The 22131-nt window shown below is 39.8% G+C and overlaps 1 protein-coding gene and 1 long non-coding RNA gene across 4 annotated transcripts; both read left to right on the forward strand.

The window, feature by feature from the left end:
• Positions 1 to 6979: 6979 nt before the first annotated feature.
• On the forward strand, positions 6980 to 21310 carry LOC131251067 (protein ROOT PRIMORDIUM DEFECTIVE 1). Of its 3 annotated transcripts, none has more exons than XM_058251553.1 (5): positions 6980 to 7068; positions 8250 to 10492; positions 10779 to 11222; positions 11468 to 11809; positions 20766 to 21310. In XM_058251553.1, the coding sequence occupies exon 2, from the start codon at positions 9080 to 9082 to the stop codon at positions 10463 to 10465; it is 1386 nt and encodes a 461-aa protein (XP_058107536.1). In that variant the 5' UTR covers positions 6980 to 7068; positions 8250 to 9079; the 3' UTR covers positions 10466 to 10492; positions 10779 to 11222; positions 11468 to 11809; positions 20766 to 21310. The 3 variants fall into 3 exon arrangements, with proteins under 3 accessions (XP_058107536.1, XP_058107537.1, XP_058107538.1); XM_058251554.1 differs by lacking the exon at positions 6980 to 7068 and adding an exon at positions 7290 to 7578; XM_058251555.1 differs by lacking the exon at positions 6980 to 7068 and adding an exon at positions 7290 to 7578 and having other exon boundaries at positions 8250 to 10461; positions 10981 to 11222.
• LOC131251068 (uncharacterized) lies at positions 7007 to 21310 on the forward strand. Its single transcript, XR_009173575.1, has 2 exons — positions 7007 to 7072; positions 20763 to 21310. It is a non-coding gene; the product is annotated as an uncharacterized LOC131251068 (long non-coding RNA).
• Positions 21311 to 22131: the final 821 nt, after the last annotated feature.

Below are 22131 nucleotides of genomic sequence, written 5' to 3' on the forward strand. Positions count from 1 at the left end.
CTATACAATAAGCTAGCGAGCCCCCACATGTAATATCTCAGATGGGTTCTTATGGGAGCTCCGTCGTAGGAAGTCATTTGGCATTTTCCTTCTTCTCTTCTTCGTTTTTTTTCTCACAGGAGGAGACTACACCAAGAGCCGAAGCTTCTTCAATAATTAGTACTTATATGAATCGTCACCACTCTCCCTGAGACCACGACAATCTTCGGCGAAGCTTTGGTGAAATTCATTACACTCTTCAGGCAGAAAGGTAGGTTCTTTTGTGTGTTATATTTGTTTTTTTATGGTGGGTATTAAGAGTAGGAGTTTGTGAAAAGGGAGTAAGGTGTAGTGGTTCCCTTTATAGTTTTTTTTTTTTTAGTTATGAATTGTGAAAGTGATGAGGGTATGAAAGAATAATGTAACTAATGTTTTTTTTTTTTTTTAATATAATAATATTGTAATAGATGTATTTTATAATGAAATAATGTTGTTATGGATGAATGGATGACTGTTGTAATTAATATATTTTTATAATGAAAAAATATTATGATGGAAGAATGATGTAATGGATGAATGTTGAGATGAAATAATGTTGTAATAGATGAATGTTATACCATGGATTGCCGATAATTACTATGGGTCATTAATCCCACAAAAACAGTCATAATTCCCTCGTTATATGTTCGATGGGGGTGATTTTATGCTCGTTGAAAAAATTATTCGATAAACTTTCAAACAACTTTATAATTATTTCATTTAGATACCATTTGATAACTCAAAGTTTATCATACTAGGGGGTTAATAATTTCACGAAAACGAATATAACTTCCTCATTACATGTCCGATTGGGGTGGTCTTATGCTCGTTCAAAAGATAATTTGATAAACTTTTAAATGGATTTGAAATCATATCATTTGATAGCTGAAAAGTGGTATCAAAGTTCATCATGGTTGTGGGCCACCAATCTCAAGGAAACAGTCACAATTCCCTTGTTACATGTCGGACTGGGGTGATCTTGTGCTTGTTAAAAAGATAATTTGATAAACTTTTGAATATATTTGAAATCATCTCATTTAGACACCATTTGATAGCTCCATAATGAATTGTTGATATCAATTTCGCATGAATGCCAAAAGTGGATTGTTGATAATAAATTTGTAAGAATTGGCCCCACTTTTAAACTATCAAATAGTATCTAAATGAGATGAATTTATGTAATGAAACAATCTTATGATAGATGAATTTTTGTAATAGAAAAATATTGTGATGAAATAATGGTGTAATAGATGAGTGTTGTATGGTGGATCATCGATACTTATCATAGATCATCCGATACTCGCTATGAATGATGGATTGGTGGACATTTATAAATATATATTTTTTGCTAATATTAGCAAATCACTTGCTTACATGAAGAAATTGTTATATAAAAGTAGCATAATGCCTTAAGATAGCTTGTGGCATTAAGTATAAAATAAAAATAAAAAATTTTACTCTCTCGTCTCTCATTTCTCTTTTTCCTTTTATTCCTTGTGCTGCAGGCAGATCTTCATCTACTGTAGCTGTAACAGCCCAGGTTTTCAGGGGCCGTGTAGGAACTCGGCCTCCAAATTTTCAGGTGTTGCCTATATCCTAATTATGGTGATTTGTACATAAATCAGTTTAAATGAGCAATAAAAGAATCGGCTGGAACATAAACCACAACCACAACTAATGTACCGAAATAAATGCGACTAAGAAATACAAGTCTATTGAAATATCAAACAGGTCGCACAAGGCGTCACCCGATAAATTTTATATAAGAAATGTTCAAAAGAAATGGTGCGCTAGATTCCTGCTCAACAACCCATAAACAACCCGCACAGTCTACGGTGATCCACCCATAAGCTGGAAGTAGGAAAGCTCCTCTTCCCTATCCATACTCACATCGCTCAGCTCGTCGAGCTCCGCCTCACTTACATCTAGTAAATAGTTTGGTTAGTGTTTTAAAATACCGTCTCAGAGTGAGAGTGAGTAGCTCGGACACAGTGTCTCATTCCACCATGCTCGGCTCACGAGACTATGGATCAATTTTCAAGTGTTGACAGTGAGCATCAGTGGGCAAGGGGTGTTCCAGGTTCTAAACAAGCGTGAGCAAACATGGTCAACAAGCATGGTTGGTTAGTCGGTGAACTAGACTGCTCAAGTTCAGGCGAGCACGTAACGCACGATATCGGGTGCAAGCAACCCATGTAGTCCCACTACTGTCGTCCATTCGTGTCCGCCCAAACCAGTTAGTCTAGTCAAAGGGTGGTCCAAGCAACGGGTCCACCCACACAATTCTCAGTTCCTGACCAACCCAGAGAATGGGTTGTATCCAATATCACTTTAACAATTAAGAGTTCATTTTCTAGCACAAGTGAAATCATGCGCACAATACATCGAGCATAAAGTTTCAGGTTGTTAATATAAATGCAACTACTCTTAATAACATGAGTTAGACGTGTGTGTGCGTGGTGCTGGATTACCAGAGAGATCAAGGACAACACACCACTCATAGTACAAGAATACAACAAGAAATAGTACAATCATACATGTTATAGGAAAAATCATGTAAGAATTAAATATGAGATGATCATGCAACACCAATTTCATGCTCAAACATGTTGAAAACCAAACAAATAGCAACTTATCGTTGTATGGATGTTGGTGGACCTAATATGTAGGTTTCTAGCTAGGTTTTTCCCAAATCATTCATGCATATCACTCTAGCATTCAAAATTATTAAATTTATCCTAAAATTGGTACTTGGCCACCTAGGGATAATGATTCGCACTTTGTGATGAATTGCTCGATTCATAGCGCCTGTAGGGTTAGGATGTTAGGAAATAATCGTTGAAATGCCTAAATAAGCATACAAACTTGTAAGAATTGGAAGGAATTAAACACAAGACCTAAATATACAAACATAACTCAATACTTACCTTCAATCATCGTCGAATCGATACCAATGAAGGACAATGTTGCTATAGAGGAGATGAGAGGGTAAAGGTGAACAAACCCTCATGCTTCCAAGCTCTCCCTCTTTCTTTCTCCTATTTCTCTTCTCCCTTTCTCTCTTTCTTTCTTCTAGGGTAAATTCGTTTGGGGAGAGGAGTGCCCAAATGAAACCCTTATATAGTGCCAGATTTGGTGTAAATGGCCCTATGGGCTAGCTTTTTACTATACTAGCCCTATGAGAGGGTCTTTCTAACCTCTAGGGCCCACTATGGGGCGTACATATTGATATATATCGTAAGATATTTAGCCCTAACGATGATCTACGTATGGACATGATCGGCCCGCTATTTGAATGCGCCGATCGACAGATATGATTAGAAATCTGTTCAACGGTCACCCACGATCGATCGGGGCTGCGGCTATACAGATATGAGTAAGGAAATATTCTTACTCCACGTGTGAAGTTTGGTTGTAAACCGACGGTTTGAATTTCTCAACTTTGCATAAGAGTGGACGACCCAATTTACTTAAGTTTCAGCTTATTCCTTTATGGTATTTGCACTTCTCATGCACCCATCCTTGGACTTAAGTTGAGCGGTTCTGGACAATACGGTGATCCGACTCCTGCGATGGACGTCGAGCCCAGTAAGACGGACATCATTCTATAGTTTTGGAACTAGTGACCCACCAATGAGCGGTCTAAAGCTTATTCGGAAAATCGGAGCATTTCTGAAATGAATTAGATATTGAGATTTCTTATGTCCAATGATTAGGGTTTAGATTTATTATGTTCATAGTGTGACCTATTTATAGCTAGTGAAAGTGGAGATTTGATCATGATTATTCTAAACCGTCAGTTTTAGGCTAAAAGAGTAACGGGGTTGATTTAGTTTATTGGTCAAGATCCGGGCCTTATTTGATTCGGCTTCGGTTAGATCTTTAATTTAGTTATGATTGTCTTGATTAGTTAGCAATGAGTCAATTTGATTTGGGTCCTATGTAAGTAAATCATGGGGTTAAACTTGATGTTTAAGTGATCGGGTGGATTCGTTAGCTTCCTACGATTGATTAATCGGACTTGTGCAGTTCTTTATTGGTATCACCTATGTATAAACTAACATTAAGTGTTAATGTTCAGTGAATGATATTATAAGTTAATTAAAAAAATATTTCAAGAATTTTTAGAAATCCAAAACAGCAAAAATTCAAAACATTACAATAGGTCATACACACCTGCTAACAACTCTTATCGAGACCTAGTTAAAGATGGACAATCTAACTAGGGGGCCCTATGAGGCTCATTATAATATATGTATTTTATCCAAGCAATCCATTCATTTTAAAAGATCATTTTAAGACATGGGCTCAAAAAAGAAGCAAATAAAGGCGCAAGTGGACCACATCACAGAAAGCAATGGTACCAATGACCCATGTTAAAACCTTCCCAAAGCTTACCAAGATATTTATTTGCTATCCAACTTGTTCACGAGGTTCCACAACTTCTGTGCATCAGAGAAGTTATGATCGACATCACCTCCTCAAGGAAGTCCAAACACATTTACTTAGTATTGAAACGGCCTCTTGATAGTGGGCCCACCTGATATATGTGCTGTATACCCACTCTGTCTCTTCGTTATTAAATCTCATTTTAGGGCATAAACCCAAAAACTAAGAAAGTTGAAATATCAGGTGGACCACGACAAAAGAAGGCATGAACCCAAAAACAAAGAAAGTCGAAATATCAGGTGGACCACGACAAAAGAAACAATGGTAATTGAATGCCTACCATTAAAAACTTCTCGTGGCTACAGTAATGTTTATTTCCCATCCAAACTGTTGATAAGGTCACAGATGAAGGGTAAACACAGATATTGGTTTGATCTAAACTTTTGTGGACCATAAAAATAAAAAATAAAAAATAAAAATTAATTATCAATTACCACTGTTTCCTGTGGCGTGGTCCTCCTGATATTTGGGTTTACTTAATTTTCGAGATCATGACCTGAAGTGTGTTGGAATAACGGATGCACGGCAGATATACAACACACATCAAGGTGGGCCTCATCCAGCATGCTGTTACCCCTACCTCACCTAATCCGCACCCCATACTAAAATCTATCAAGAGTTGGTCTTGCAATTTGAGCCGTTAAAATTCCCACGTGTACAACTCGGGATTGCAATTGCATGTCAACCATCACACAATGCCAGAGTGTTAAATAACTCCATTCTTTCAGAACCGTCCATTTATTTTTTCATAACCCTGTGGCCCCTTTTCCATAGTAGATGTCATTGTCATTGCTGCTTCCTGTGGTGTGGCCCACTTGAGCCTTGGGTCTGCCTCATTTTTAGGGCTTGTACATGAAATGACGTGGCAAAATGGATGGACCGTGTGGACAAAACCCATTTATCACGGTGGCCCCTCAAAGCCCCTGTACATTCCTAGTTAGAGATGGGCAGGGTAGTACCCAATCCACCGTCCATCTCCAATCTGTCCCCAGCGCGCGAAGGGTGAGGATTGCGCGCTACCCCGCAAGGGAAACGGATTGGCTACTCCCCCTGCCACCAGCCCCGTGGCTGGTGGTCGGTGCTCTGTGGGCCCCACCATGATGTATGTGTTTCATCCATTCCGTTCATCCATTTTCACAGATCATTTTAGGCCATGATACCAAAAATGAGAGGAATATAAGTCTCAGGTAGACCCCACCACAGGAAAACAATTAGATATCCACCATTAAAATCCTCCAAAGGCCCACTGTACTGTTTATTTGACATCCAATCTGTTGATTAGGTCATACAGACCCAGATGAAGGATAAAAACAAAGATCATCTTGATCCAAAACTTTTATAGCCCCCAAAATGTTTTTAATGGTCTATGTTCATTCAACCCTGTTTCCTGTAATGTGGTCCACTTGAGATTTTTGATATACCTAATTTTTGGTCTCATACCATAAAATGATCCAGAAAAATAGATGGACGGAATGGATGAAACGCATACAAGGACCATCCTGGCAGAGGATCTCTGGGACCTCCTATGATGTATGAATTTCATCCACGCCGTTGGTCCATTTTGAAAGATCATTTGGGCATCAACCTAAAAGTAGCAAGATGGAAGGCTTGAGTGGACCACACCACATGAAGTAGTCAGGCATCTTACCATTGAAAACCTCAAAAAGGCCATAGAAGTTTTGGATTCATCTGATATTTATAATAACATCACGGTAGGCCATAGGAAGGTTTCAACGGTGGGCGTCATTGTCACCACTGCTTCTTGTGGTGTGGTCCACGCACGACTTCTATCTGCCTTCTTTTTGGGCTCATGCCCTAAAATGATATGTAAAAATGGATGGATGGCGTGGATAAAATACATACATCACGGTGGGCCCCATAGGCCCCTGCTAGGACCGGTCGTCTCCGGACACGCTGGGGTAGTCCCCACTTTGTTGAATGGACTATATCTCACACACGTGTGCGCGAACCGCATCTCCCATCTGTCCTGCGCGAAAAAGGTTTGGTGGGTCAATCTCGTTCTTGTTGCCTAATGGACGGTGCTCCGTGGGCTCCACAATGATATATGTGTTTTATCCACGACGTCTATCCATTTTTACAGATTATTTTAATAGATGAGCCTTAAAAATGAGGCAAATCCAAATCTCACTGGACCACACCGGAAGAAACACCGGCGATTGAACGCCCACCGTTAAAAATTTCTTGTGGGCCACAAAAGTATTGGATGAATCTGATATTTGTTTTTTTCCCTTCATCCAGGTCTCTTTGACATAATCAACAGGTTGGATGGAAAATAAACATTATGGTAGGCCCTAGGAATTTTTTAACGGTGGGATTTTAATCACTACTGTTTTCTTGTGGTGTGGTCCAATTGAGATGTGGGTCTGTCTCATTTTTGGTTTCATAGCTGAAATTGTCTGAAAAAAATAGATGGACGGCGTGGATAAAACACATGTATCATGGTGGGGCCACAGAGCACTGTCCAGTAGCCACCTCGCTATTGGCAGCGTCAGTGGACAATCAGGGTTTTACAGGAGAGAAGGAAATGGCTCTTCACAAACCCTCTCTCTGAGAAGGCGGGGTTCGATGTCTAAAAAAGAGGTACGTTCTTGTCTCTAATATACGAAACTGCCATCCCCTTCTCCAGAATTCAAATCCACTGTATCTCCAACCTTCATTTGAATGTCGACATTTCTTCTTCTTCTTTTTTGGTCTGAGAAATCTAATATCATGTTACTCAATATATATATATATATATATATATATATATATATATATATATATATATATATATATATATATATAAAAGAGAGAGAGAGAGAGAGAGAGAGAGAGAGAGAGAGAGAGAGAGATTTGATGGCTGTTTTACATGGGTTGATTTTCTAGAATTTGAATTTTCCAAGAAGAAAATCTGATAGTTCGTTGAAGATTCATGGAAATGGAGGATGTATGAATATTGTAGTCGAAGCTTCTTCTTTTTCCCGAAAGATTGGAAATATATGATTTTTTTCGTTCTTCTTCTTAACGAAATGTATTGTTTAAAATTGCGTCATAAGACCGGATCATGGCGAGCTTTAACTACAAGGGTCATTTTGTTTTTGAGTTTTGGAGGTGGGTTTTGCTTGAATTTGTATTTTGAATTGGTTTTGGTGATATTTCTTTGAAGATTTAAGTAATTAAATATTGGAATCAGTCCGATTTTTATTTCTGTGTAGAAGCTTGGAAGGGAGAGATTTGATACTCTGGCAGAGTCCACTCAGAAATTGTACATGTTTGGCATACATTTAACTCAAACTAAACTGACTAAATTGTAGAACCAATTGTGCTGAGTTACAGTCCCAAAATCAGATTGATCGAACAATCCTAACCTCCGCTTCGAGGGCATTTGCCTGTTGAAACGGGACCATTGGATGTTTTTTTTATAAAGAACTTTTAACTGTCCAATAAATGGTCATCAATCCATCTGTCAGATAATCAAATAAACATAAATTTTTAGTTCATGATACATTTAAAGTGGGACCCATATTTTGTACAGTTTAATTTGAATTACTTGTGTGCCCGGTACGCAATTTATGAGTGCCGGCGAATCATCCATCATACTCTGCCAGAGCAACAAAGTTTTCTTCATGTTGGATGAATGTGGAGTAATGGTCTCTCTCTCTCTCTCTCTCTCTCTCTAAATATGTGGTGTAGATTTTTGCTGAAATTTCCTCAAGCAAATGGGTTGCTGAGATTTTTTGTCAAAATTTCCTAATGAATTGTGTGGGTTGTTTTGCTTTCAGCTTTTGGAGGTTGGTTTGATGCAATCTGTTTTCAGGGATTTGGTGGTTTTAGTTGAAGATTTCATGTAGATGGAGGATGTGTATGTAAATGTTGGGAATGAAATGATGTTCTGAATCATTGGGAGTAAGTGGAAAAATTGGATTGTTATGGTTTCCCTTTTGGAGGTTAGTTTTGCTGAGATTTGTTTTCCAGATTGGTTTGGTGATTTTCCGGACATGTAGTATTTGTGGGTAAATGTTGGTCTGGATTGTTGGGAATATGTGGAGCAATTGGGTTGTTTTTGAAGAAGTGATGTGTATTTCATAAAATTATCATCCCATCTGAATAGGCCACGGGGAAGATTAAAATCACGTGCCTTGTTTTTTACCTTTTTTTCGGGCGGTCGGTTTTGGTGATGCAGTTTAGTGAGGTTGCATTGGAAGTCCTGCTTTATTCACTGCCCATTTGATGAACTGATACGGGCTGTAGAGATCATATTTGGATTTTAGGCAGTTCATCTGAAATTTGAAAGTTCTGGGAAATCAAATTGTTTGTAGTCCTTGAAAGCAAATTAGAAGTTCAGCTGCTGGCTGGAGATTACAAGAACTGTGGCATTGACAAAATGAGCTATTTGGGTTATTGAAATTTTATATGAGGTGTCTAATTCAGGGAGACCGGAAATCAGATTCCTGTGGGATTTGGAGCAGTTTCTTGAGTTGCAATGAAGTGTAAGATTGAATCTTTTTAGCTTATATGTTTGAATTCAAGAATTATCAGTCACTTTTAAGAAATTCATATTCATTTTAGAAATACAAATTCTCTGTTCTGAGCCATATAGCTATTAAACAAAATGCTTGGATTTTCATGTGCCTTCCGAAAGAGGGCATTGGAAAGCATTGGAGTGACAATTTTAGAAAGGGTCTCTTCTCCCATTTCAGAAGAGATCATCAGTTTTGGGCCTTTCAATTCAAACACCCAAAAGAGATGGAAGAAACCAGTTGTCACAGCACAAACACGCCTAGAGGATAGAACAAGAGATCTCAAGCTCGATAAACTGATGGGTCATTTTAAGAGATTGAAGATTGTCCTGACATTGGTGGAGCTGATGTGGAACCGTAGGGGCCCCTACGTATCTGTCCAACTAATCTCGAAATGGAGGAATATAGTTGGAGTGAATATAGGAATGGGTGTTTTCCTCCGAAAGTATCCTCACATCTTTGAGATATACACCCACCCCACTAGAAGAAATCTTTGTTGCAGACTAACCCAAAAGATGGTAGACTTGATCAAAGAGGAAGCTTTGGTGATTAAGGAATCTGAAGCGATGGCTGTCCAGCGTTTGAAAAAGCTTCTTATGATTTCGACTGGTGGGATGCTGCACATCCATGCACTATGGCTGATAAGGAGAGAACTTGGGTTGCCTGAGGATTTCAGACATTCGATCCTTCCTAAGTATACGGATATCTTTACCTTAGTAAATCCTGAGATTGTTGCATTGGTTTCAAGAGATGAAAGTCTAGCCATTGCTGATGTAGAAAAATGGAGAGAGAAAGAATATAGAGAAAAGTGGTTGAGCGAGTTTGAAACAAAGTATGCTTTCCCAATTCAATTCCCAACTGGATATAAGATTGAGAAAGGATTTCGAGAAAAGCTGAAGAACTGGCAAAGGCTACCTTACTTGAAGCCTTATGAGAAAACGGAGGTCGTGCGGGTCCGTTCTTGCGGTGTGGTTGAACGCTTTGAGAAGCGTGCGGTTGGTATTCTCCATGAATTTCTAAGCTTAACTGTGGAGAAGATGGTTGAGGTAGAGCGGTTATCTCACTTCCGGAGGGACTTCAGCATGGAAGTAAATGTTCGGGAGCTTCTTCTAAAACACCCAGGAATTTTCTATATATCGACCAAAGGCAACACCCAAACAGTGTTTCTTAGAGAAGCATATAGCAAAGGTTGCTTGATGGAGCCAAATCCGCTTTATGTGGTTCGTAGGAAAGTGCTTGACCTTCTCTTGCTTGGCAGTCGAAACAGCCGAGAATTGCGGCCTCTGGAGGACTTACCAGAAAGGGACGCCAATCTAGTCTGTGATGAGGAAAGGTGTGGCCAACCTGATGGGGATTGGGTAATTCCCATTTTAGAAGGTGCTTCTGAAAGTTGGAGTGATGCTTATCAGGCGTCCGAGGAGGATAATAATGTGAAATTTGATGATGGTGGAATTCACGATGATTACATCAAATGGTAAGAACATTAGCCATATGATATGTAATTAGTTGCTCCTCTTTGCAATTTGCTATATTTTCAGTGAAGTAGGAATTATTGCGTCTTGATGCTTGAAATTTGAATGTTGTCCGGAATCCCTTCTGTATAATAGGGCCGATGGTTTGGTGATCCAGATTGTTGATATGAGAGGCTTCACTTTGGATGGGGCACACCCATAAAATTTTCCAGCTTCAAATTTCCTACCCATCAGAACTTTGGCCTTTTTTTTTTTTCCTGGACTTTTGGCTTTTTTTTTTTTTTTTTTGCTCAACCATCTATTTGTAGGCATTTGATAGAGGATTAGGATATTCGAATCTGGAAGACTTTTAGGACACCCCTCATCCACTGAGGGGCTGATCAGATCAATCGTCTGGAGCACAAAACCTTGGACAGAACAGGTGAATTGGGACAGTTATAACATCAGGACCAGATAATGCCTCAACGCTGAGACCGTTGCCTCAATTTTCTAAAACTCACTGATGCATCTGCTGAGATCAGATTGTAGGATGTCGGGATTTTGCATGAATCTGGTGAATACAGTTGAATCATTCCTCTTCTTGATCAAGGCCTCGCATGTCGTAACGGCTCTCCACTGCGCAGTCATTTACAAGAGATTTCTGTTTTCTAGAATATGGTTCTGATGCTTAGGATCAAGCGAGCTCATCCCTATCATTTGGGTGCAATCCTTCACGAACCTGTTTCCACCAGCTCGACTTCTCTGAGCAGATGATTCAATGCTGGTATTTACTTTAACATATAATGGCAAATGACATATTAGACTGCATTTTCAACTTGAGGAATTATGGGATATGCCACCCGAGCCTGCGATGTATATGGGTTTTTTCAGTTCTCGCCCATGGTTTGTTGCATTCCACTGTGGTTGGAGAAGATTCTAGCCACCAATCTTTGTACACACACACACACACACACACACACATTCAGTTGAATGTGTACCATTACTGTATTTCTCAGCTGTCTATTGCAGGCTATATGATGATTCTCCCATCGAGGGGAGTTTTGGGCATGGTCCATCCATGGTGGGATGCAATGGATTGGTGATCAGGCTTTCTGAAGCATGGGCCCCACTCTCAGAATTGAGAATCCGTGATGCTATCCAAGGCCTTGGGTTTTGTGTAATCCTATAATTCCTCTTTCAGGTCATAGTGTGGTTGGTTTTAATCTTATTGTTTCCTAACCGTCATCATCTTTCTGGCATTTCTTTTCACTACTATTCATGTATAATCATTGCTTGCATTGGGCATTCTACTGGCATAGGAAAGACCGAAAAGAAATGCTAATGCTACTCACGTTCTTATCTAGGGTGGAGGTGATGGGGACATCCCGCGCATGCTGTCCACACGTGCACGCACACCACCCCCCGTACGCTCGTATGCCAGAAGGAGGGCCTCACCGTCGATTTGGATCGATGATGACGTCCAGGGAAGACTTCCTAGATAGAAGACGAAGTTTTGATTAAAAAAGTGGGCTCGTTAGTCAAGAAAAGCCTATCATGAGATTTATGATCGTGGCTCACTAGTCAGATTGATTTCATATTTTAGGTTTTGCTTCTTGTTATTATTTAGAACATCATGAATACTTTAGATTTCTTTGTTTGGTTTTTATTTTAGTTTACTTCATCGCCAAGTAATAGGTTGCGCACATAGCACGAGTTTTGGGATATAGGGTTTTCCTATAAATAGGCACCCCTTGTAGTTCTTTTGATTCATTGAAAATTAATAAAAATTCTATGTTTTCCTACTCTCTGAGTTGTGAAGCCTAATTGGGTGCGAAGCCCTCCCTTCATTGAAGGGTTAACTATCGTGGTGCGAAGCCACATCTATCCCGATTCGCCCCTATTCATCGCCATCTTTACTACTTATCTTCTATTATCCCTTCTTCTCATCTCACCCCATCATCTATACTTCGAATCTATCATCTATTGTAGTAATTCTCCTCCCCACATCAAAATTTCAGAATCTGGCCCTACAGGAGGACTGAAACTTCGGCGGAGCACCATGCACAAATCGTACATCAGATCGAGCTGAGATTTGGGGGTTTTGGAGTCAATCCCTGGCTGACCAGGGCCAAGGTGGCTTTTTTCTGAATAGTGGGCCCCACACACGTGCGGCTAGGATTACACACACGTGCGTCTGGGCCATTGTTGTTGTCCACGCATGCGGTACTTCTCTGGTTCGTCTCTCTCCTCTCTTTTACTCTACTTTCACCCAAAATCCCTAAACTTAACCCTAAATTACTCAAATCTCCAATTTTATGCCTTCCCCGAATTGGAATTTCTGAATCCCTTGGATTACGGACTGATTACTATGCATGTGTGGATGATTATTTCTTATCTTTGAGTATCGTTTGGTTCATAATTTTTATTGATCCAACCCTATCATGTGTAGGCCTGGACCCGCATAGATTCCCCTTAATTGAATGTTTGGACTTTCATGTGGGATATAGAATTTGTGTAATTGTTTCTGAGCTAACGTGATCTTAAGCCTGAAATCTTGCATATCATATTTAATTTTTATTTCCTGCATAAAATTTGGTATCAAAGCCTAGGGTTCTTGTAGGGGAATTCATTACATGTTTAGAGTTTGGTTGTTTATGTCCATTACGCATCAATTCTCGTCATATATGACTGTTTAGAGATCCATAAACCCTGACATAAGCTGCTGAAATTTTCTTTTATCCCCTTATTTGAATTATTTTAGAACTTAGTTTTCTATTTCTAAGTTTAGAAACTTTCTTTTTATGTTTTTTTTAGAAACTAATTTTTTAGAAACTTCCTTTTTCTTTTTTAGAAACTAGTTTATTTTCCTTTTTCTTTTTTAGAAACTAACTTACTTTCTATTTTCTTTTTCTTTAGAAATTAGGTTGTTTTTTTTAGAAACTTTTTAAATTTTTTTTTTTAGAACCTTTCCTAATTTGTTTATTTAGAAACTTTCCTAATTTGTTTTTAGAAACTTTCCTTTTTCGTTTTTAGAAAGTAGGTTGTTTTTCTTTAGAAACTTTCCTAATTTGTTTTAAAAACTTTCCTTTTTTGTTTTTAGAAACTAGGTTGTTTCTTAAAAAAATAAAATAAAATAATATTGCTGAATTTTGGTTCGCACCCTACACTAAGCATGGAACAATTGCAAGAGTCACTAAACAAGTTGTCCCAGAAGTTAGAGTTTATAATTAAGCGCTTGGAAATGGACCAATGCTTTGAACAGCTTGATGTACGCATTACCCGACTAAAGACCATCGCCAGGACAAATCCCATCATCGAGGTAGATGTCTAATCTAAGGCAGGTGGCCTGGAGGATAGACGAATGAATGAAGTTGGTCAAGGAATCAATTATGGGTGTGCACTCGTGCACCTACCCCATGAGAGACATCAAGACCACTATTTTGAGGGGTACAACATGTGCGGCCTTGTGGCTGGAGAGAGTGCACCAGAGGCCAGTGTAGAGTTACCCACTGAGGCCATTCCGGTAATGGATGAGTTACGTAATGTCTTTCCTGATGATCTACCGGATGAGTCTCTCCCTAGGATGGATATAGAGCACATCAAAACATGAGACACCGTAATACTTACAGTCGAGTTTACGTTAAATAGTTCTGTCGATAGGTCCATAGGTCTAAGTTTTCGTGAAGTCGTTACTGGTTATAAACCTAGGAAACCTATTGATCTTGTTCCTATGTCAGTCCCATAGGTTGTCAGAGTTTGCAGTCTTTTGCGCATCACATTCATTCATGGCATCAAGAAATCAGGCAGAAGATCATGACTAGTAATGACCATTGCACATTTTCTGCAGACCAACATAAACATTTCAAAGGATTCAATATTGGGGACTCTGTGATGGTCCACATTAGCCCCGAGCGGTACCCTTCGAGGGCCGTTCGTAAGTTACACGCGCGTACCGCTAGACCCTTCAAAATTATAAAACGAAATGGTCTCAATGTGTATAAGGTAGATCTTCCACCTTCAATGGGAATTAGTTTCACATCCGATGTGGAGGATTTAGTTACTTTTCAAGGGACCACTTATACTTTGTTCGGCTCTTCGCCCACCATCCTGATTTCCCATATTTATCCCTTGAACTATGGCCCATTCCCGACCCATTTTTTCAACATCTACCTCCCATACCTACCATTCCCGACCCATTTTTTCAGCCTCTATGTCCCATACCTACCTATCCCGACCAATTTTTCTAGCTTTTACCTCCCATACCTACCCTTCTCAACCCATTTTTCCAGCCTCTACATCTCATAACTACCTGTCCCGACCCATTTTCCTAGCCTCTACCTCCCATATTTACCCGTCTCGACCCATCTTCCCAGCCTCTACATCTCATACATATCATTCCCGACTCATTTTCCCCGCCTCTACCTCCCATACTTAACCTTTACACACCCACAAAGGAAATAGAGGATATCCTAGACCATCAGATAGTTTCAACATCGGACGGTGGGTTTCAGAAGTACCTGGTCAAGTAAAAGTCACGTCCAAGTTCAACCAATACGTGACTCGCTGAGGAGCTTTAGAGACTTGATTCTTACATCTCGGAGCAGTTCAGGAGTTTTATTTTGCCAGTGGCGAAATCTTCGCAGCCGGGGAGAATTGATGGGGACATCCCGCACACGCTGTCCACATGTGCACGCAAATCACCCCCCTACGCTTGTACGCCAGAAGGAGGGCCCCACCGTCGATCTGGATCGATAACGACGTCCAGGGAGGGCCTTCTAGCTAGAAGATGAAGTTTTGATTCAAAAGAGTGGGCCCGTTAGTTAAGAAAAGCCCATCATGGGATCTCATGATCGTGGCCCACTAGTCAGATTGATTTCATATTTTAGGTTTTGCTTATTGTTATGATTTAGAACATCATGAACGCTTTAGATTTCTTTGTTTGGTTTTTATTTTAGTTTACTTCATCGCCAAGTAATAGGTTACACACATGGTGCGAGTTTTGGGGTATAGGGTTTTCTTATAAATAGGCACCCTTGTAGTTCTTTTGATTCATTGAAGATTAATAAAAATTCTATGTTTTCCTACTCTTTGAGTTGTGAAGCCTAATTGGGTACGAAGCCCTCCCTTCATTGAAAGGTTAACTACCGTGGTGCGAAGCTACATCTATCCCGATTCGCCCCCATCTATCGCCATCTCTACTACTCATCTTCTATCATCCCTTCTTCTCATCTCACCCCATCATCTATACTTCGAATCAATCATTTATTGCAGCAATTCTCTTCCCCACATCAGAATTGTAGAATCTGGCCCTAGAGGAGGGCTGAAACTTCGGCAGAGACTACGTACAAACTGTACATCGGATCGAGCTGAGATTTGGAGGTTTTAGAGTTAATCCCTGGCCGACCAGGGCCACGGTTGTAACGCCCCGACTTTTCAGGACCCGAGTATACAACCTGTGTCCCAAAAACCCGAGTGTTAACCTTAAAGGATGGTCTAATTCGAGTATATATTTTTTTCCTTTCATCAGAGTAAGCAGATGAGCGTAGAATGGACAAGTAAGTATAAAAGAAAATTTCAATTTCATTTAGAATATACAAGTGTTTGCCCATAATGACTTATACAAACCAATGTCTTAGAATTTAAACAAGTACAAGATCGACATGATTCAATACATGAAGGATGACAGAAAGCATATAAATATAAGCCGCAAGATCACGTAGCTCCTCCAGACAAATACAGTCATGCATCCCTGACGATCGTACCATGCTCCTCATCAAGTCTAAACATGCATATTACTTAAGCTACCTATACTACTTGTACGGTTGTATATTTGATGGATGAGTGGCCAACTCAGTGTGAATTCCCTTCAAGATTACACACCGCCGCATTAGGTAAACATAGTTATAAAACAACCAGACAGCTAAAACAGAGTAAATGCAGTCTTATTAAATGCATGAATGTAATTATGAAACCGGGTAAAACATCCAGACGGTCTGTGCCCTGGGAAAAGCATCCGGATGGGCATTGGGGTCGTCACCCAAGGATGTGACTAGTCATCAGCGCAACACTCGGCGTAATCGCATGGGCATGAAGATCCAAGTCATCATCATAAATCGAATGGCTAGTCATAAGCGCAACATTCAGCGTTATCGCAGGGCAGAGTGATCCAAGCCATCATAATATGCCATGCATGCATGATTAGCCAAGTCATTATTAGTCCATTTACAACCAGCCAATTTAGATAAGCTCAAAGGTCACTATGGGGAGTACATGACCCAGCGTAGGCCGACAGTTCGGGCATAGTGTCCCATTACTATCATCCCCGGCCCATGAGGCTACCATCTTAGGATGTTTAATGGAAATCCGTCGACTAGTGGCCAATCATATTACAGTATATGGGGCTTACCATCGCATGGTTGCACGGTATAAAACATCGAACCCATGTAGGAAAAATACCAAAACAAAGCCACATAGGGCGATATCAAACAAGCCACATAGGACAATTTTCAAAATAGGCCTCATAGAGCGAGTATCAAAACCATACGATAAAAGACCATCCTTGAAAACCATTGGACACAACAACCCTGAGTGGTAGGCCCACATCCATGATCCATTTAGACCATCACTCAATAAACACTAAGCCGAAGGTCCATTTTAATCACAACCAGTCGGGTTACATCCCAAGTATGGGTGTACATTTATAGGTGAGAGTTTCCCACTAATGTATCAGTTTAAAGTCCATAAGTAATACACAAATAATGAACAAATATACAGGATGGATATTAAGCATGTAATATAGAAATTCAATTTCAACAATTAGCACATGTGCTTATAGAATGGAGATATCAATTATAACTTGAAATAAAAACTATAAGTTAAGCTAATGGGAAGATGGAAAGCTCAAGGGGAAGAATCATCACCTTATCATTCGAACCGCCTACCAGTGTTGCTAAAGAATGCATGTTTCCTTAGGATCAAAGCCTACTAAAATTTATAAGGTTATACAGTTAGATCCAAGCTTATGTACTATTTATAGTCAAGGTCTTATCCTAGGGTTTAGATTACCTAGGCTTTAGGATTTGAGCTCTAGTTGGCGTATTAGTTACCATTTAATGTTAATGATATAACTATTATTTGTGACCATGGTATTAATCAGTATTACATTTGAAGTATAATAGTACAACCTATTATTAGAGGTAACATTTCCAAGTGGTGGATACCATGCTAATATCACTAAAGGTAATTTCATTTATAATAACTAATATTAGCGTAACATGATAATAGTAATCGTTAAGATGATAGTTAATATTATGATCTACTATCATGATAATATTTAAGAGTAATGGATATAAATTTCTAATAATTGTCACTTTGTTTAATATAGCTAGTATTAGTGTAAGTAATCCATTAATGGTTAATCATTTATGATTAGTACAATCAACTATCCAAAATAAATATCTAGGATGATAAATAAAATATTACCATTTAATAATTGAAATTTGTTTATAACAACTAGTCCTAGCATAATGATCTACTAATGGCTAACCATGGCTAATATTAATAATCCTAATAACAACAATGGTAACAAATGAAAACAGTGCATCAGAACAAGGCTAGAATGGGGAAGAAAGGTTGACTCACCTTGATGACTCGGTTTGAACCGAGTTGACTTGGCCCAACACAACCACTCTTCCCTACATTCTCTCTCCTTCTTCATTTCTGCTTCGGGGAAGTCCAGAGGTGGCTGGACTTGACTCAAGGATGGTCCAACTCAACTTAGGTGAGTCGAGTCGACTCGCTAGCTACACAACTCACCCACCCTACTCATTCTCTCCCTTTTTCTCTTTCTTTTCTCTCTTCTCTCTCACTCACTTTCTTTCCCATTCCTGCCTCTGGACTTTCATAGGGGTCTGGAGTAGCCCAAACCCATGCCCAACTCGGACCGAACTTGGCCCAGCGAGTTGGTCTCGCCAGCGGGTCGGGTTCGCTTGACTCGGCAGCGGGCGCAACGGCGGCACCCACTCACTTCTTCCCTCTTTCTTCCTTCATCCTTTCCTCTCACTCTTTTCACTATTTCCTCTCTTTTCTCTCCTTTTCCTGGACCGAACCAGCAGCATGACGGATCTGCTGTGGTTGGGCCAGCGACTCACCTCGGCCTGAGCTGGTGCAGCAACGCACCATCTCCCGATCTCTTTTCAACTCTCCATCTCTTCCTTTCTTTCTACTCTCTCACTTTCCTCTCCTTTTTCCTCCTCTAGGGAACTCCAGCCGCGAATCTGAACATAACTGGAGTCAGAACGGACTCAAACTAAGATGGTTGGTGCAGTGGAATGGCGGGGAAGAAGATGCAGCGTTAATGGCAGATTGCAAATGGGGGTTTCTTTCTTTGAACCGATTATTGTAGGTGGTGTGTATGAGCTCAGAGGAGCTTAGAGACATAGATTTTTGAAGCTTCAGGGATGTTTGGTAGGTGGTTTTGAAGGAAGAAGAAAACGGCTGGTTTTTGGTTGTGGCTGCGAAAATGGAGGGTAAGTTACTGTTCCTCAATTCGCACGCCTTATATGTTTGCCCTAATCCCTCCTAAACCGTCGGATCAATAGCAAGTGGCCAGGATCTCCTCTGGCTAAAACTGCCTCCAAAACAGTGGGCGAAATGGAGACCAGTTGTGGTTTTGAAACCATAAACTACAGCTAAACTGGACGGCTGAGATTTTCCCAGACAAACGGTCGGGATATGCTGAAATAAAGGGCTGGGATTGGAGGACTTCTTCTCACGCGGATCGTAACAGCTGGCGGTTTCCATTTTCGGAAATATGGTTTTGTAGGGCTGATTTGCAGTGAAGATAGTGCGTCCACACGTGCAGGAAAATCTTTCGTGACAGTTGGGTTTTGGTTAGCCCCACACTCTAGAGATGATGGACAGTTTGGATTTTCTGATCGAATGATCATGGTGGCCCGCGGATCAATCAAACGGGCGTTGCTCATTTTGCTGGCAGAGAACGAAAGAAGAGGAGATTTCCTCTTTAGGCTTCATCGGGTCAGCTGTGCTTGACCGAGCTTGCAAGTCCAGTGCACGGCGGGTGCTCTTGCACTGTGTACACGTGCAAGGAAACGTGGGGCCCACAAGTGGATTTGATGAAATCCACGCCGCCCATTAGGTTCTAAGGGTCTAGTTAGGGCCCTAGACCAAATATGAGGCAGATCTAAGGTCTAGGTGGGGCCCACAACTCGATTTGGGTCGTATTGGTGGATTCCTGCCAATCCAACGGTCGAATCATATCGAATTTGAACGGCAACTGTTAAAAGCGTCTAAGGGATTTATTCAGGCAATCGGGACCACCTACACTATGGATTTAGAATATTAAATACTATTACTAGAATAAGTTTTAATGTTTACCATTATTATTATTATTATTATTTTCCTTTATATATTTTGTCATATATAATTTATATTATCACAAATTGTTAATATATAAATTATATGAATATCAGTAAGCAGAGATTAATAAATATATATTATTATTTGTATGGTCATATATGTGTTATGTTTTTAAACTTTATACAAGTCATTAAATTGTTTGAAATATGATATTCATTATAAATTTTTCCAGTATATTTTATGTATTACAATTTGTATAGTTTGTAATTTACATTAATGATGTTGTAAGTATATGCATATAATATAGGTTATAGTTACATATCATTTTAATCTGAAACTTTAAATATTTATAAAATATATAAATAACATTTCATAGTATATATATTTAGGTTGTATTATTTTTTGTGTGTTTATATTAAATTACATTAAATGGTAACACTCGAGTATTGGAAAGTATGGGGTGTTACAAAGGTGGCCTTTTTCTGAATAGTGGGCCCCACACACGTGCGGCCGGGATCACACGCATGTGCGTCTAGGCCATTGTTGTTGTCCACGCGCGCGGTACTTCTCTGGTTTGTCTCTCTCCTCTCTTTCACTCCGCTTTCACCCAAAATCCCTAAACCTAACTTGAAATTACTCAAATCTTCAATTTTATGCCCCTTTTCTTACCCTAGGGTTCCCCAAATTGGTATTTCTGAATCCCTTAGATTACGGACTGATTACTATGCATGTGTGGATGATTATTTCTTATCTTTGAGTATCGTTTGGTTCATAATTTTTATTGATCTAGCCCTATCATGTGTAGGCCTGGACCCGCATAGATTCCCCTTAATTGAATGTTTGGACTTTCATGTGGGATATGGAATTTGTGTAATTGTTTCTAAACTAACGTGATCTTAAGCTTGAAATCTTGCATATCATATTTAATTTTCATGTCTTGCATTAGGAGGCTTTTGCAGAAAGAAGTAGAAGAGGAGAGGAGAAGAGCAGAGCAGAGAGGAGGCTTTAAGAATTGATCAAAGAAGAAATCAATGAAGAGGATGGCCTTCACTTCTTGCCTTCTATCTTGATCGCAACGGCCGTATTCTGGTCAAAACATTCTCTTCCCACCAAAGTGATGAGGATCATCTTGAGTTTAAAATTGCAAGGGCCTGTTTGGATGTACCCTCCAGAAGGGCGTTTGAGGCCTAAAAGCCATTTTTGACCCAGATGGGAGTTGATCTTGGGCGTTTTGATGCACTTTATGAAACCCTGTCTCATCTTTGACAAGGTAAGCGATAAGATGATGACTAGGCAAAAACCAATGGATCATTTTGTTTTTGAGTTTTGGAGGTGGGTTTTGCTAGAATTTCTATTTTGAACTGGTTTTGGTGATGTTTCTATGATGATTTCATGGAGATTGAGATTGTATGAGTATTGGAATCAGACTGCATTTTTATTTTTATTTGTAGAATGTTAGAAATATATAGAGTAAATTGGCTCTCTTTGAATGTATGGTGTAGATTTTGCTGAAATTTCCTCATCTAAATGGGTTGGTGTAGATTTTGCTGAAATTTCCTCATCCAAATGGGTTGCCTTAAGGTTCGAATCATAGGCTCTTTTGCCTTCGACTTTTGGAGGTGAGTTTGCGACAATTCATTTTTAGTGATTTTTCGTTGATGACTTGATATAGATGGAGTATGTGTAGAAATATTGGTCTGAAACGGTGGGAATACATGGAGCAATTGGGTTGTTTTGCCTTCCCTTTTGGAAGCTAGTTCTGCTGCAGTTTGTTCTGAGGAGCCATTTGGCAATTTGCATTGAAGATTTCATGGAGAGAGAAAATGTATAAGGTAAAGTTGGTCTGGAATGCTGGGACTGTGGAACAATTGGGTTGTTTTGAAGAAATGATGTATAATTCATTTCTGAATGGGTAATGCGTTTCTTGCCTTCTTATTTTTGGCAGTTTGTTTTGGTGATGCGGTTTATTGTGGTTGCATTGGAAGTCCTGGTTCATTCACCACTCACTTGATGAACTGTATTGATTTGGGCAGTTGAGATCATCTTTGGGTATTAGGCAGCTTTTTTTGAAAATTTAACGTTATGAAATCAAGAGAAATTTACGACTGTGGACCCCACCTTTTATCCAGTGGTTTTTTTGAAGCAATACAAACTTTGAATACGCACTTGGACCTCCTCGTACGGCCACCAACTTTGAGGACGAAAATACCCCTGTCTTCCTCTGGCTGGCGTGCAGAGACGAGCGCTTCCCCTGGCTGGCGTGCAGAGACGAGCGCTGACGACAGTCCGGTGATGTTTTATTTAAACCAACACGA

Source organism: Magnolia sinica, chromosome 7 (assembly GCF_029962835.1).
Source record: "Magnolia sinica isolate HGM2019 chromosome 7, MsV1, whole genome shotgun sequence".
NCBI classification, from domain to species: Eukaryota; Viridiplantae; Streptophyta; class Magnoliopsida; order Magnoliales; family Magnoliaceae; genus Magnolia; species Magnolia sinica.

Coding starts and splice junctions, on each gene's coding strand:
- LOC131251067 (XM_058251553.1), top strand. CDS start 9,080: ATGCTTGGATTTTCATGTGCCTTCCGAAAGAGGGCATTGGAAAGCATT.